This window comes from Notechis scutatus, chromosome 1, assembly GCF_049901735.1.
Source record: "Notechis scutatus isolate UNSWTSFEM ecotype Mainland chromosome 1, rNotScu1.2, whole genome shotgun sequence".
In the NCBI taxonomy this organism is placed as follows: domain Eukaryota; kingdom Metazoa; phylum Chordata; class Lepidosauria; order Squamata; family Elapidae; genus Notechis; species Notechis scutatus.
In genome coordinates this window covers 92047250-92062735 of record NC_142009.1, presented here as the reverse complement: position 1 = coordinate 92062735, position 15486 = coordinate 92047250, and the positions used below count along the sequence as shown (strand labels likewise).

The 15486-nt window shown below is 40.4% G+C and overlaps 1 protein-coding gene across 2 annotated transcripts in view; it reads right to left on the bottom strand.

Moving 5' to 3' along the window:
* MAP3K5 (mitogen-activated protein kinase kinase kinase 5) overlaps positions 1 to 12043 on the bottom strand; it is a 112586-nt gene extending 100543 nt beyond the window's left edge. For both annotated transcript variants that reach the window (XR_015750551.1, XM_026666156.2), the window contains exon 1: positions 11229 to 12043. Coding sequence is in view for 1 of the 2 variants with exons in the window: in XM_026666156.2 (XP_026521941.1) it covers positions 11229 to 11664 (436 nt within the window). In the remaining variant the exon portion in view is untranslated. The remainder of the gene's footprint in view (positions 1 to 11228) is intronic.
* Between the last annotated feature and the right edge of the window lie 3443 nt (positions 12044 to 15486).

Here is a 15486-nt window from a genome sequence, read left to right as displayed (position 1 = left end):
AGGACTGCAGGCAGTGGAAGAGTTCAACTTTGTGTATGTGAAGTGATATTTTCATTTTTCATTCCATTTAGCGGAATATTTAGTGACAAAACAAACCCTGTAAGACTTTCAATGTTGCTATGTTACCACAAATTTCCTAAAACAAGTATCTATGGCGATTCTCAGTCATCCAGGTCATGGTTGTCCCAAAGGTGCTTTTTTTTTTTTTTTCAAGAGGCAATTGGACTTTTTGTTTTTTCTTTGAAGACATTTCGCTTCTCATCCAAGAAGCTTCTTCAGCTGTGACTGGATGGTCCTTCCATTCCCCACCATCCAGTCAGAGCTGAAGAAGCTTCTTGGATGAGAAGCGAAATGTCTTCAAAGAAAAATCAGAAAGTCCAGTTGTCTCTTGAAAAAAAGCCCCTTTGGGTCTCTAAAACAAACTTTGCACAATGGTGTACAAACTATTTGTTAAAATTCATTGCACAATGCAAGACTCACTATGAATTAGATCCTAGTACATAATAATTTTCTATCCCACTGAATTATTAAGGGAATAACAATAAAACTAAGTTCCTTCCTGGACTTCACTGCTATCTGCCAATCTTCTTCTCATATAGTTATAAAACTATTTTGAAAATTTTGAGAATATAAAATAAATTCATAAAATAAATGCATCTTTGGGGGCAAGTGGTGTACTGTAAGAGGGAAATGATACATCTTTTAAAATAAAGTTTTATGCAACAGGCATTAATCTCTGAGTCAAAAACTAGCATCTGAAGTCAGAGAAATATTTTTAGAACTAAACCAAAACAACAACAGTGTAAAAAAAACATTGGTTTACTGTGTAAAATGCATAAGGCAAAGCCTGGTGATTCTGAGTCAGGAAAGAGTTTTATATGGATTGACACAGAGGTTAGGAATTTCTCTTTTACACCTACTTTTCAGTAGGATTTAAGAAGAAAGCCAGCAATATTGCAATAAGATTCTATTTTTTCTTCTTCTTAAAGTTATGCCTATGGCTGCCAAAATGATACAGATCTTCTGATATTTGCCATGTCTCCTTGCTTTCAATTTTTCTCCTGAGTCTCATAATAAAATGGGTGCAAAACAAAACCGCAATCTGTAGCAGGATGTTTATTTCCAAAATGGTCACAGGACATATACTCCAGAAGCGCTATTAGAAAGCAATACCATGTGTTCTATCTGGAAGGAATTCAGGGATGTAGCAATTTCTTGGCCTACTCAAGATTGTATTCAGGAGATCAAGACCTTAGATTATCTAAGGTCTTAGATTACCTAAGGTCTTGATCTCCTGAATACAATCTTGAGTAGGCCAAGAAATTGCTACATTCCTGAAGTTCAAAAAAGTTTATCTCTAAACATTTTAACTCTAGAACAATAGCCACCCAATGGGGTAGGTGGGGTGAAAGGAGTAATTGACTCCAAGTCATCCAATAGGCTTTTGTGGCTGAGAGTAGACTTCAACCTAGTTTTTCTAAGTCTTACTCTAACTTGCTAACTTCTACAGCATCCCAGAGGACAGAAGTCACCAAGGTTCCTCTCCTACTTGGCATTGTCTGGGCAGCTTCTTCCTGCCTGCACTTTTAACAGATCACCATATCCTTTCTTCCTATTGTAATAGCACATTTTAATTAAATATTTTTTAATAATAATAGTAAGACAGAGGGACTAATTCTGGCTGCATAAAACCAAGCCTTAAGAATAAATGCATATAAAGCCAAAATTGAGAAGACAGGGAAGGACGGTCTCTGCAAAGAAGCTGAAGACCACTAGATAGCTGCTGCAAGAAGATTGCAAAAACTGATTACAGGTAGCCCTCAACATGGAACCACAATCGAGCCAAAAATTTATGTTGCTAAGTGAGAAATTTGTTAAGTGAGTTTTGCCCCATTTTATAACTTTTCTTGCCACATTTGGTAAGTGAATCACTGCATTTGTTAAATTTAGTAGCACGGTTCTCAAGTGAATCTGGCTTCCCCATTGACTTGACATTGCAACTGTCATAAATGTGAGTCGGCTGTCAAGCATCTGAATGTAAATCACGTGACCATGGGGATGCTGAAATGGCCGTAAGTGTGAAAAATGGTCACGTCAGTTTTTTTCAGTGCTATTGTTACTTTGAATGGTCACTAAGCGAACTGTTGCAACTTGAGGATTACCTGTACAAACAATGACGTAACAAAGTATCAACAACATAGTGCATTTGACTATCTGCAAGAAATAACATTTGCCTGGAAGCAAGAACTGGTAGGACCACAAAATATACAAAATAATAGACTGTCTGGAGACTTTAGAATTCAAACAGACAAGCACCTACCATATAACACCCAAGCCCTAACAACTGTTGCTAAGAAAGACAAAAATGTCTGGAGAGTGGATGTGGCAATACCTGGAAACAGAGAAAGACCTGGAGAAAATTCACAAAAGACCTGCAAACAGCAAAGACAGTTCCAATAATTATAGGCATATTGTGTACAATCCCAACACACCTGGAGCATCAGTTGAACACCACTGGCATTATCAGTCAACTGCAAAAGACAGCTTCTAACAACACCTACTTAATTCAGGTCCTTGATGAAAAATTGATAAAAATGCCAAATCCTGTCTAAAAATCTGGCTGACTGTGTGACTAATCGTAACAACAATGCTGTCTACCCATGTTTATTCTGACTTTGTCCCTTGTTTCCATCCCCTGTCCACCTATGTGCTTCTTTCTCAGAAGATAGTTTGGTCAGAATGTGTCCTCAAGTCAGATGGTCAGCCTCAAAATGCTTTGACCTCGAAGTCTGGTTTTAATGGTGACTTTACATGTACTTGTAAGTCAACTCCTGTAGAAGCCAGGCAGGTAACCTTTGAGAAGGAATCCAAAGCTGTTAAGAAACCAAGAGAAGAAACCTCTTGTCCATAAAGAGACTCAGGCTATACCTTGAGGGACCATCTCACTTCATTGGGTTGGTACATCCCACTCGTGCCAGCAAGGAGACATGCTGTGGATCCTGTTAGCCCTATTATTCCAGCTGGCGGGGTCCAGGAGGAGGGCTTTCTTTGTTGTTGTTCCTGCCCTTCAGAACATCTTTCCTCCAATGTGAAATTGGTGCCAAGCCTATCCTTTCACAAGGGCCTGAAGACCTGGCTTTGCCAGTTGGCCTGGGGCCCTAGTGGGGGAGCAACACAGTGGAGGTGGTTGATCGAGTAACCACAGATCCCACCTCCCCCCATTCTACCCCCCTCCACATGTCCTTAGATTTTAATATTTTGTTTTAATTTATTTACAGTTTAATATATATATATATATATATATATATATATATATATATATATATATATATATATATATATATATATATATATATATATATATATATATATATATATATGTGATCTTAGTTATTGGTTTTCTCTCCGTAAGATTCAAGTATCTAGGCAAGTTGGCGAGGTCCCACTCGCCATCTTCAGGCTGGTGCTTCGGCTTGCACTGGCACTAAGCCGAAAGCACCAGCCTGAAGATGGCGAGTGGGACCTCGCCGAACCGTTTCAGATACTTTGAATCTTAGGCGGAGAAACCCGAATAACCAAAGATCCACATACAAATACCACGAGAACCTCAGAAAACATATATATATATATATATATATATATATATATATATATATATATATATATACACATACACATACACATACACACACACACACACACACACACACACACACACACACACATATATATATATATATATATATATATATATATATATATATATATATATATATATATATATATATAGGACTGTACGCCCAGAGTTACCTTATGGTAAGATAGGCAGCCAATAAACTTTATAAATAAATAAACACCCCTCCACCAATTTCTTGTCAGATAAGTGAAATGCAAGAGAGATAAATGCAAGAGAGAGACACAGGAAGATTTGAAAGATTCTTTTTATTATAACTTATCTGTGATAGTGGCATTTTAGTCATCCCATGGAAGCTGGTTCCTAGACTGATATACCTGGAGGGGCAGACAACTTTCCCAACTCTGAACTGAGCAGAGTAAAATAAAAAAGGCTCTGCTGTCTTTGTGCTTTCCTTCTGCATTCTTAAGATCATTTACTGTTCGAACTCTCTCTCTTGCATGCCTAGTCTCTCATAGCGGTGAGGACTTCTTCTTCCTCTATCTACACTCATCAATGGGAGCAGTTACCCCCCTATTAATCACTTTCTCTTCTCTTTCTTTGTTACTAAAGGAGTTCCTGGAGCCCTACTTCCTTTTTTTAGAGTAATTGTATTAATGATTACAGATTACAATAGTAACAATTCATATTAAAAAAAGAGAGGGGGAAAATAAAAAATAAAAGTGCAGGAGAAAAAAATGGAAAGAACTTTAGAAGAGAAATAAAAATACTGTATATAATAATAAAAAAGGAAACATATGAAGAAGCTACTTCCCCCTTCACCATAACAAGTATAAACAATTTTAGTAAATTATCTTCTCTTAAAATGCAACAAATTATCTCCTCTTCTCATATCCCATCTCTTATTTACGTGTTACCAGAGATAGCAACAAATAGTATCTATTTTAACCTTAATCAAATAAACCAACTTTATTTTCCTTTTACTTCTAACAGTCTTATCTTTAGACCCTTTTAATTAACTACAATTAGATTTATTTACATTTTTTCTTTGCCCCTTCTGACAAAATTCTTCCCCACTTCTAATCAGAAACAACTGCAGGATTGGATACATCTGGTAGAAGAAAGGGAAGCAGCATTGCATTGTCACTGCATTGTCACAGCCTAAGTTTCGCCTTTTTCACACCCACATACACACCCAAGATGTCACATCTGCCGTTTAAAAGGAGTGGTACTTGCATTGCAATGGTATGTGATGCCTTCTTCCTTAGCTTCTAAGTTATCCTTCTTCCTTCCTTTGGTGTTGATCTGGTAAGTTCAAGAGCAGTAAATATAAAGAGAAAGATCTGAATGCATCAAAACTGGAAATGGTCCTAACATAATTGATTTATAGCATTTGTTTCATTGATACCCCTTTCCTACAATAACTCAAGGTGGCTTGCACTCCTTTCTCTAATTTCCCTCTACCACCACTACAGCTCTGTGAGGAAGCACAGTCTGCGGCATAATGACTGGCCAAATATCACCAGGTGAGCTTCCATGGCTGAGGGGAGATCTAATCCAACACGTTAACCCAGGGCTTTTGAAAATATGAGTTAGTTTTGTCTTGTGAAGACAAAAAGGGAGCACTGTCCAAAAACATCCTGGGTTTTTTTGCTCCTAACTTCTGCTATTCAATTTGCAAGGTTGAGAACTTCTCATATCTATATCTATATATCTATGCAGATCATGATATTGAATATTTTGAGAACTGCTTTAGCCACCGTACCACTGTGGCCATCTATAAATTATGTTTATAAAATAAGTTTTAATCAAATTCAGAATTTTTTTAAAAAAAAACAGAATATCAATGGCTTCACTATTTATTTTTAATATATGATATATTATATTCAATGTAGAAATATTTCCTATTGATATCTTGCCCCACAATAGAAGACAGGTACCTGAAATTAACAATTTTGTGAATACATGGGTAGATGACATTTGTTTAACTGTCATTCGTTTTATTGATTTCATTTATTGATTAAATTATTAAATTTACATGACACTCATCTGCCCTGACTCTTGGTGGTTTTGAAGTTACAACAGCGCTGGATGAATAATAGTTGCAACTGGTACTTGAAAGTTATGGCTGTTAACAGGTCTTCCTCAGTCATATAATCAAAACGTGGGCACTTGGCAGCCTGCTTATATATGCTTATATTACAACCACAGTATATGCTTCAATTCCCCCCCCCCCCTCTATCTCTCTCCAATTTTGTCCTTCTGAACAACCTGCACGCCAGCACAGCTGCCACCCTGTGGACTCCTCCCTCCGACTTCTGCAATTCTCCTTCTCACACTGCTGGCCCTTCACACAGTTCACACTCCACTGCCCCCTGCCACCCCCGTTCCCAGGTGTTGCAGGCACTTCCCAAAGCGCTAGCAGTTGCCTTGGTTTGGTGTTCCTTGCCAACAGGAGGAGAAAAAAAAAGACTGCACAGGTCACCTGGGGTGGTAGATATAGATGGTGACAAAGGGCAGGGCATCCAAAGGACAGAGATGGAGGAGATAGGTGAGCAGGGGATTAAAGTTGAGGCAAGTGTGGCATGGCGGCAGAGCCTCCTCTGCCAAAGGGAGCTCACCAGGACTAACTGGAGAGGAGGCAGCAGGATAGAGCCCGCAGTTCGGGCACGGCAGGAGAAGCATGAAGTTGTTGCCTAATGGTGTTGCATTCCTCCCCTAATAAATGCAACCAGGATGAACTGAACTGTCGCTAAGTGGTACGGTCACCTAACAATCACTTCACTTAGTGACTGAAATTTCAGTCTCCATTAGGGTTGTTAAGCCCCAGCAATCCTCAGCCTGTGGTCCACAACAATGCTGCAGGTAGACTCTGAGAAGCTAATATATCAATAACATAATGGCACAGGATTTTAATGTATAATATTCAAATGATATCTATCTATCTATCTATCCATCCATCCATCCCATCCATCCATCCATCCATTCATCCATCCATCCCACCTTTATTATTTTTTATAAATAGCTCATGGTGGCGAACATATTCGTAACATACCTTCCTCCTCCTATTTTCCCCACAACAAGAACCTTCTGAGGTGAATTTGGCTGAGAGAGAGTAACTGGCTTCCATGGTTAAGGTGGGATTAAAATTCACAGCTTCCTGCTTTCTAATCTTGGTGCCTTAACCACTAGACTAAACTGGCTCTCCAGTTAGGGTTCATAATTGATTTTATCTGATAAAAGACATTATGTAAAAAGGTTTAGTTGGTCAAGTTAACCTTTTGCATGAAGAATCCTAAAAATTAACCAGTGTATTGTTGCCTAGGTTATTGTGGATCACACTCTATTTCTTCCAGACATCGGATCAAATGAATTGTAATCCTTGAATGGTTATATAATAAACAAGTGCCCAAAAAAGCTCTTATTTTTACGTAAATACAATGTACAATGAATTTAAATTGTGGTGCTTTTCCACAACATTAATATGAACATGACACTGCACAGTAGCAAACTCTGCAATCTGAACATGACAATCCAAACATGTAATCTGCATCAAGGGAAAATCTGGGAATTGTTGCTGCAACCATCAGAAAAAAGTCTTCAGCCTTTTTGTGCCAAAGAATAAGATTACTGAAACATTTAAACTACTGAAACCATTTTTTCAATACCACACCCATCATAATAAAGATAACCATCATCAAGACTATGCAGAACAATTATCTCCAACCTGGCTCCCAGAATGTCAGTTTTTGTCATTTAAATGTTTATTTATTGCATTTATGTCCTGCAGCTCCCGGCATCTCACATGATATAAGTAAAATTAAAACACCCAAGTAATATTAAAATATCTGTTAAATAGTTAAATTCACAAAACAAGCACACAACACAATTTTCCTGAAAGCAATGGGCGAGAGAATGGGGGAGGAGGAATAACAGAAAAGCCAAATGTAATGAAGAAAAAATGGTTGAGCTTTCTTCCCCAGAACAGCTTGTTGGATAATCATTTAAAATTAAATAATATTTACTCTACAAATGATTCTGACAGGCAAGAGGTCATTGGAACATGAGCTTTTATTTGGGAGTGAAATATTAACAAGCAGTCAATTGAGTGTCACGTAAATGGACTCTGACTAATACAATAGGACTTGTAAAAATCCTTCCCGTTCCACCTTCCTCAGTCACCCAAAAATGTTCTGGAGGGTTTCCTAGTATTCTAAAATGGAATCTGAGGATACAAGGACCTGCAGGCAAAGTAGGTATATATCTTGCCAGCACTGTCCACCGTATCAGAAGAAGCCAAGTTGGATAACACCATTGTCACCCCTTGCTTATATAACCCAACAAGCCAGAATTTTCTGAAGGGTGGCTGATGAGGAGAGGACATCCCGCCCAATCTGTCTCAATTGACCAGGAGGTGTTGAACAAATCAGGGAGCTTCTGACAATAGCATTTTTACCATGGAATGTGGACTGCAATTCTTAGCTTGCATGGAAATCTAAGCCACAGTTTGTTTCGGAGCTTAAGGGTTTGGCTTAATATAACATTCTGGATTGGGATATAATGTAAAAGAGCGGTAGTGGGTTCATTTAGCAATTCCCAGAGTGTGGAGGAAAGGCAACATGCTTTAGCATGTTTACTCTATGTCAATAAGTCAGCATTCAAAAGGCTCAGCTTATTGTAAAACCTTATTATCCACCATTCTTTCTTTGCCTGCGTAAGTAGACTGTTGTAAGACAGAAACAAATATAGTACTATTACTTTCCTGTTCAGCATACCTGATTGTACATACATATACTCCGAGCATAATGACTGCGATACACTGAGCCTACAGTTTCAGTGAACCTGAACAGTTTTTTTGTGGACTGAGGCAGTTAAGCATATACCTGGCAAATGTCAACCTATATTCAATATATTTTAAGAAGTTTGTTTATGTCCATGCTGCTTCTCTCTTGAAAGGCAGTAACAGCGTACAAAGAGCAATGGTGAAATAGCCAATGTAAACAATACATTGTTTATAGATAAATAAAATAAAACCTAAAAGATTATATTGTTTTATACTAACAATTACACATCTGGCACTAGCAATTTTACACCAGTCCTGTCAAAAAGGTCTTGTAGAACAGCCATGCTTTTTACAAGCTTCCAGAAACATGATAGGAGTAGGAGTTTGGAGGGAGGCAAGCTGTTCGAGAGGAAGAGAGGCACTCCACAAAGTGTGGCTGGTTTTCTGGGACCCTCACAACATCCAGCAGATGGGAACCTTCAACAATCACTTTCCATTTGTTCAAATCAGGTGGCAGAGTCTATTTGGAACAGGCATTCTCTTATCACCAGCACCTTGAATCGATTTGGAAACAAATTGTTTTTTTGCTGTGAGTCCAGGAAGATCTTCAAATAGCAGGTCTGTACTCCATGGGAGAACATAATCCTATTAGAACTCCAAGGTGGTATATTTCCAGAATCAAAAGACTTTTGAATGAATAACCACTTGGCTTTCCTTGCCTTGAACCTAATCTTATTTATGTATATACATATACTCCAGGATACAGGCTCTATATCATACAATAGAATTCCCAAGGGCTAGACCTGTCCTACCTAACAACCACTATCTGGACCGACCCTTCTATGAAGATGTAGACTCACCATCACATAGCACTTCCAACTCCCCAATCCTCAGGGATTAAAAAGATTCACAAGTAAGACTCGTGCAGTTTCAATCATGAGCCCAGGCCAGAAAGTTTCAAGCCAGGTATGTAGTAAAACAGCCACTGGGTAGGATCACATCACAAACAAAACCTAAGTTGGATATGCCCAGCCCATGTATTAGAATAAAGATACATGAATAAAGTCAAAGACAAATCAACATATCGGATAACTGAGATGGGTACATTAATTCTGAAAAAAACTTCATGGCTTCTAGCAAAACCCTGGACAGCATAAAATATATATCCAGAGCTTTTCTGTCCAGACACTATCAACAAATGACCTATCTTGCCTTTGTTTACTGTCCTGAACCAGCCGCCACTGGAATTGGCCAAGTCCCATATTCAAACCACGTAAACAGGGGGAGGGAGGAATCAAGGAACGACAAAACAGAGTCTTTATTCCATCTTTCACAAATGCTGAAAGACAAATTTCAGCTTGCCTAAGGACTAGCATGAGCTTCCTTATAAGCCACGAGGAAAGCAGGAAGTATGTCACATTCTGCCTGCCTCAGGACTTCTATTAAACCTTAAGTACAGTTTCAAGAGTACAAATCCAGCTTGATTCAGGCAATGAAGACAGAAAGTCCTTTGTATGAAGCTGGAGAATGTAGTTTCTTCATCGGAATGCAACCACAAGACCCAGATAGGAATAAAAGCTCTAGATTAAAGAATTAAATATCTATATTGACTAGATGCCTAATTTAAGCTTCAATTTTATTTTACGTACACTAACCAAATCTATCACCTGGTCATCTTTAACACATATACAGGTAGACCTCGACTTACAACAGTTCATTTAGTGACCATTTGAAGTTACCAATGGCACTGAAAAAAAACCATTTTTCACATTTATGACTGCTCAGCATTTCCATGATCATGTGATTTACATTCAAATGCTTGCCAACTGGTTCAGTTATGACGGTTGCAGTATCCAAGGACCATGTTTGAAACCTTCTGACAAATGAAGTCAATGGGGAAGCCAGATTCACTTAACAAACCACATTAGTAACTTAACAACTGCAGTGATTCATTTAACAAACGTGGCAAGAAAAGTTGTAAAATGGGGCAAAACTCACTTAACACATTTCTCACTCAGCAACATAAATTTTGAGCTCAATTGTGGTAATAAATCGAGGACTACCTACACTGCATTAAAGCAAATCTCTTTAATAACTACCACAATGTCTGTTTTAAAATGAATGTATTCCTACTTTTAAAGGATCTGACACCACAGATGACATTTAGTTGAAGCTTTGGAAGATGTTTGTTGTGTGATAGAAGCAAAAGAATTATCTTTCCCCCCCACTTTAGTTATGTTTAATACCACTTTTCACAAATGGACTTTTTTGAACGTACTTGAAGGAAAGCAGTTCTAAGACAACGCACCAGAAAGCGCACCACTTTCATATATTACTTCTGGTCATTGGACTTTTAGTAGTGCATTAAAAAAAAGTGAATTCTGCACGTGTCAAATACAGGTATTGTTCTGAAACGCTTGAGTGGAATAAATAGACAGCAGCAAACCCAAGTTCTGTTACCTTTTCACACGTTTGCATCAAAAACAGAAATTGCCTCAGAATATTTAAAGATACCTTCTAGAGGCGCTCAAGACCTTCTTTGACGTTACACGCTACAGACCCAGAATAATGACCAATACCCAACGGTGACATAAGTTAGAGGCATTTGGGAGACCGAGAGAGCGGAAAGAACTTCTCCTTGTTCTCTATTCTGTAGTCAAACCGCCGGTGTACAACATGACCCCACCAAAAAAAAACCACCGTGTTTACTAAGCTCCCTTGCCTCTAAACGAGCTTATTCTCCACCTGGCGTTCAGGGCCGCGGCCGCAAACCGTTATGTCCCACGCCCAGAGACCAAACGGGCGACTCACCCGCGTTGTAGAAGCGGTCGAGCACCGACGTCTCGCCGAAGTCGAGCTTGCCGAAGTGCAGTGTTTGCAGGTCGGCGCCGACCGCTTCGCAGGCTTCTTTGAGGCTCTGCAGGGCCCCGCTCTCCGCCGCCTGCAGCAGCCCAGGGCTCGCCTCGTTGATCACGTAGGAGACCGTGGTCCTCCGGCTGCTACCGCCACCCGCACCGCTTTTGACCCGATTTGTTGCGTCGCTGGACGGACAGGAGGCGCTACTCTCCTCGTTCCAGAAAGTGCCGGCCGGCGGGGCGCCTGGGCTGGCCGAGAACCCGCGGGCCGTTTCCTCGCTTGCTGCGGGCGCTCTCCTGCCGAGTCCGTCTTCGTACAGCAGCTGGCAACCCCCGCCGATCATACTCGGCACGAAGAAGCTGATGCTGTCCCCTTCGCAGCTGTCGCTCATGCCGAACGGGGTTTGTTTGCTTTCTTTCTTTCTTTCCTTCCTTTCTTTCCTTTCTTTTTTTGCAGCGGCGTCTCTCTCGGCCTTCGACTCTGCCCTCCGACGGGGCTTTCACGCAGATGCTGCCATTGCCTCCAGGCCTGCTTATTTCTGCAAAGATCCTTGCCGACTTGGAAATCGGGCCGGGAGGAAAGGGAGCCCTTGCTTCGGTCTCACGCTGCCGAGCCGACGGTGGCAGCCGAAACAGCGCGACTTCCTCCGGCGTTGGCCAGCGCCACCATTGCGCACTCCTTTCCGGAGCTCATGAGCCTCGGTAAAAGGTTGCAGCCTTAAGAAAGACGCGCGATCTCTCCTTTGCAAACGTGCCTCTTCTTCACCAGGTTCGGCCCGGTTCGGCGGGTCTCTCCTCGAGACGTTACGCGGCGGCCACTTCCCCCGAGAGCCTCGGCTGACGAAAAGAGGAGAAGAGCAGGACGCGGTCACTTGTTGCATTGCTACAACCCTCTGCAAGCCGCCGGCAGCCCGCCCAGTGGAAGCCCCGCCTTTCCGCCTCGGCCACGCCCCCTGCCCAATAGTAGAAGGAGCTGCGCATTCTTGCGCTAGTAAAGAGTGCGAAAGTTTTGCTAAAGAGTCGTTGCGGCAGGGAAAGTGAAAAGCCCTTTACATTAATGTAATTGTATGGCGCCCTCTGCTGTTCCGCTCCTAAACCTCTTTTTTAGAACAGAATAGAATTCTTTATTTAAGTGTGATTGGACACACAAGGAATTTGTCTTGGTTGCAAAGGCTCTCAGTGTACATAAAAGAAAAGATACATTCGTCAAGAATCATCAGGTACAACACTTAATTATAGTCATAGGGTACAATAAGCAATCAAATCATACTAGGAAACAGTCAATATAGATCGTAAGGATATAAGCGACAAAGTTACAGTCATACAGTCACAAGTGGGAGGGGATGGGTGATAAGGAGTGATGAGAAGATTAATAGTAATAGTAGTGCAGACTTAGTAAATAGTTGGACAGTGTTGAGGGGATTATTTGTTTAGCAGAGTGATGGCGTTTGGGGAAAAACTGTCCTTGTGTCTAGTTGTTCTGGTGTGCAGTGCTCTATAGCGTTGTTTTGAGGGAAGGAGTTGAAACAGTTTATGTCTGGGATGTGAGGGGTCTATAAATATTTTCACAGCCCTCTTTTTGACTCATGCAGTATACAGGTCCCTGATGGAAGGCAGGTTGGTAGTAGTTGGTTTTTTTCTGCAGTCCTAATTACTCTCTGAAGTCTGTGTCTGTCTTGTTGGGTTGCAGAACCAAACCAGACAGTTATAGAGGTGCAGATGATAGACTCAATAATTCCTCTGTAGAACTGTATCAGCAGCTCCTTGGGCAGTTTGAGCTTTCTGAGTTGGTGCAGAAAGAACATTCTTTGTTGTGCTTTTTTGATGACGGTTTTGATGTTAGGTGTCCACTTTAGGTCTTGTGATATGATAAAACCTAGAAATTTGAAGGTCTCTACTGTTGATATGGTGTTGTCTAGTATTATAAGAGGTGCACGAATATTTCATTTTTCTCAGTGAAGAGTCGTTCCAGCCCCTTTTTCATAAATTCTGTTATTTATAGCTAATGTATATCTACGCCGTTTGGCATAGTGGTTAAAGGCCAAATACTGGGAGCCTGGGAGCTCTAGTTCCTGCCTTAGGCACAAAACCAACTGAGTGATCTTGGGCCAGGTAATCTTTCTCAGCCCCAGGCTAAAAGCAAGAGTGCATCACTCCCAAAAAATGTTTGCCAAAGAAACTATCTGGATTTGTCTACGTAGTTGCCAGGAATCAAGACTGACTGGCTCAAAGACAAACACAGACCAGGTTCCAGTTTCTAGCATTTTCAGGAAGAGTTGGGAAAGTTGCCCTCTGGAAATGACAGGGAAATACCCAGTTACTGATTCTGAGCTTGATAGGCCAGGAGCTGACTTGGGAAATTTTAGGATTCGATGCAAAAGTAAAAATGTCACATGACTTCAGAAGAAAAGGTGAGGAAACTGATCCATACAAAGAAAGAAGCAGCTTTCTTCTGGAATTCAATCATGAAAATGCAAAAAAAGAAAAGAAAAGGACAGTGACCAGAGGAACTGTTCTGATAATATTGTAGTTGTGAAGGCCATCTTCTGAATGGCTATTATATGCCTATGTGGTGAATAATTGCTTCTTGGTAAGTAGAGTCTGTAGGTGAAATTTAAGGCAGCCAGGTTCCACAAAATGAGATGGGAACATAATAGAACAGGGAGTGCTACCAGACATCCGGGGAGGCCAAAAACAGGACCCACAGAGGCCTCCGGAGGCCCAAAATGGGCCTGTTTTTGGCCCGCAGAGTGCTTCTGGATGCCAGGGAGGGCAAAAATGGGACGCGCGGAGGCTTTCAGAGGTCAAAAACAGGCATGATTTTGTGCTGCAGAGTGCTTCTGGATGCTGGGGAGGAAAAAAAATGGGACGCATGGAGGTTTTGGGAGGCCAAAAATGGACCCATATCCTCTCTATAAGACGCACGGACATTTCCACCCACCTTTTGGGGAGGTGGGGGGAGAGCATCATATAGTCTGAAAAATACGATAAGTCTAAGTGCTATTGCTATTGCTATGAACACCATACCCTAGAATCGGACACAACAGGAAAACCTTTAGCTATATGAACTGTATGTAAACATTTTGTACCTTAGGGACCAAGGACATCAGAAACTCAGAGTGACCCTGTGGTAAGATGGGTGGCTAATAAACTTAATAAATAAAAAACGGGAGCAAAAATCAGTCTGACACTACCATTTGGAATTTGGAAAGATTTCAGAATAGGGTAGTCTGTAAGCACCTTGAAAACAACGCACAAATTACCAGAAGTCAGGAAGGATTTGGCAAGAACAAGGCTGGCCAGACTTGCCTCTCATTAGTTTTTGATTAGGAATGTATTTAATAGATCGTGAGAACACTGAAGACATCTTGATTTCAACAAAATACTTGATGAAGTGCCCAATGACATCCTCATTACTAATTAAATTAAATATTTCCCCAACTGGCTTGAAAACCCTATTCAATAGAACGATCAATAGTTCTCCAATAATCTGAAGAGATGTATGACGTGGGATGCCGTAAAGTTCAGTCTTAAACTCTGTACTTGTCAACAATCTATTCATTTTGTGACTTGGGTGAAGAGGTGGCAGTCTTATCAAATTCAAGATGACAAAAGAAAAACCTTGATCAGATAATCAATGCCCTAAAAATAGGGGGGAAATCCAGAACATTGTTTGAATTTTAATGTTCTAAAAATCTCTCACCTCTAGGTTAGAGGTATAAGTTGAAAGTAGCAGAATTAAATTTTACCCAAGTGAACCCAACATCAAATGCACATTTATAGAAAGGGGTGGATTCCTGGCCATAATTCTTGTGAAAAGACTTTGGAGCAGTAGTTGATTAGAAATGGAATAAGAGTCAGCAGGATGCTATAGTTGCAAAAAAAAAAAAACCAATACAATTTTAGGTTGTATCAACAACAGTATCTTTGGTGAAACCTAATTACTACAGGTAGTCTTTGACTTATGACTATTCGTTTAATAACTGTTAAAAGTTATGATGGTGCTGAAAAAAGTGACTTATGACTGATCCTCATACTTATGATCATCACAGAGTCCCCACAGTCATGTAATCAAAATTCAGAAAATTGGCAAGTGGTATGTATTTCTGATGGTTGCAATGTCCCAGAGTTCACCATTGCGACCTTCTTGGGAGGGTTGCAACAAGCAAGTTAATGGGAGAAGTCAGATTCATTTAACAATCAGAGTGATTCAC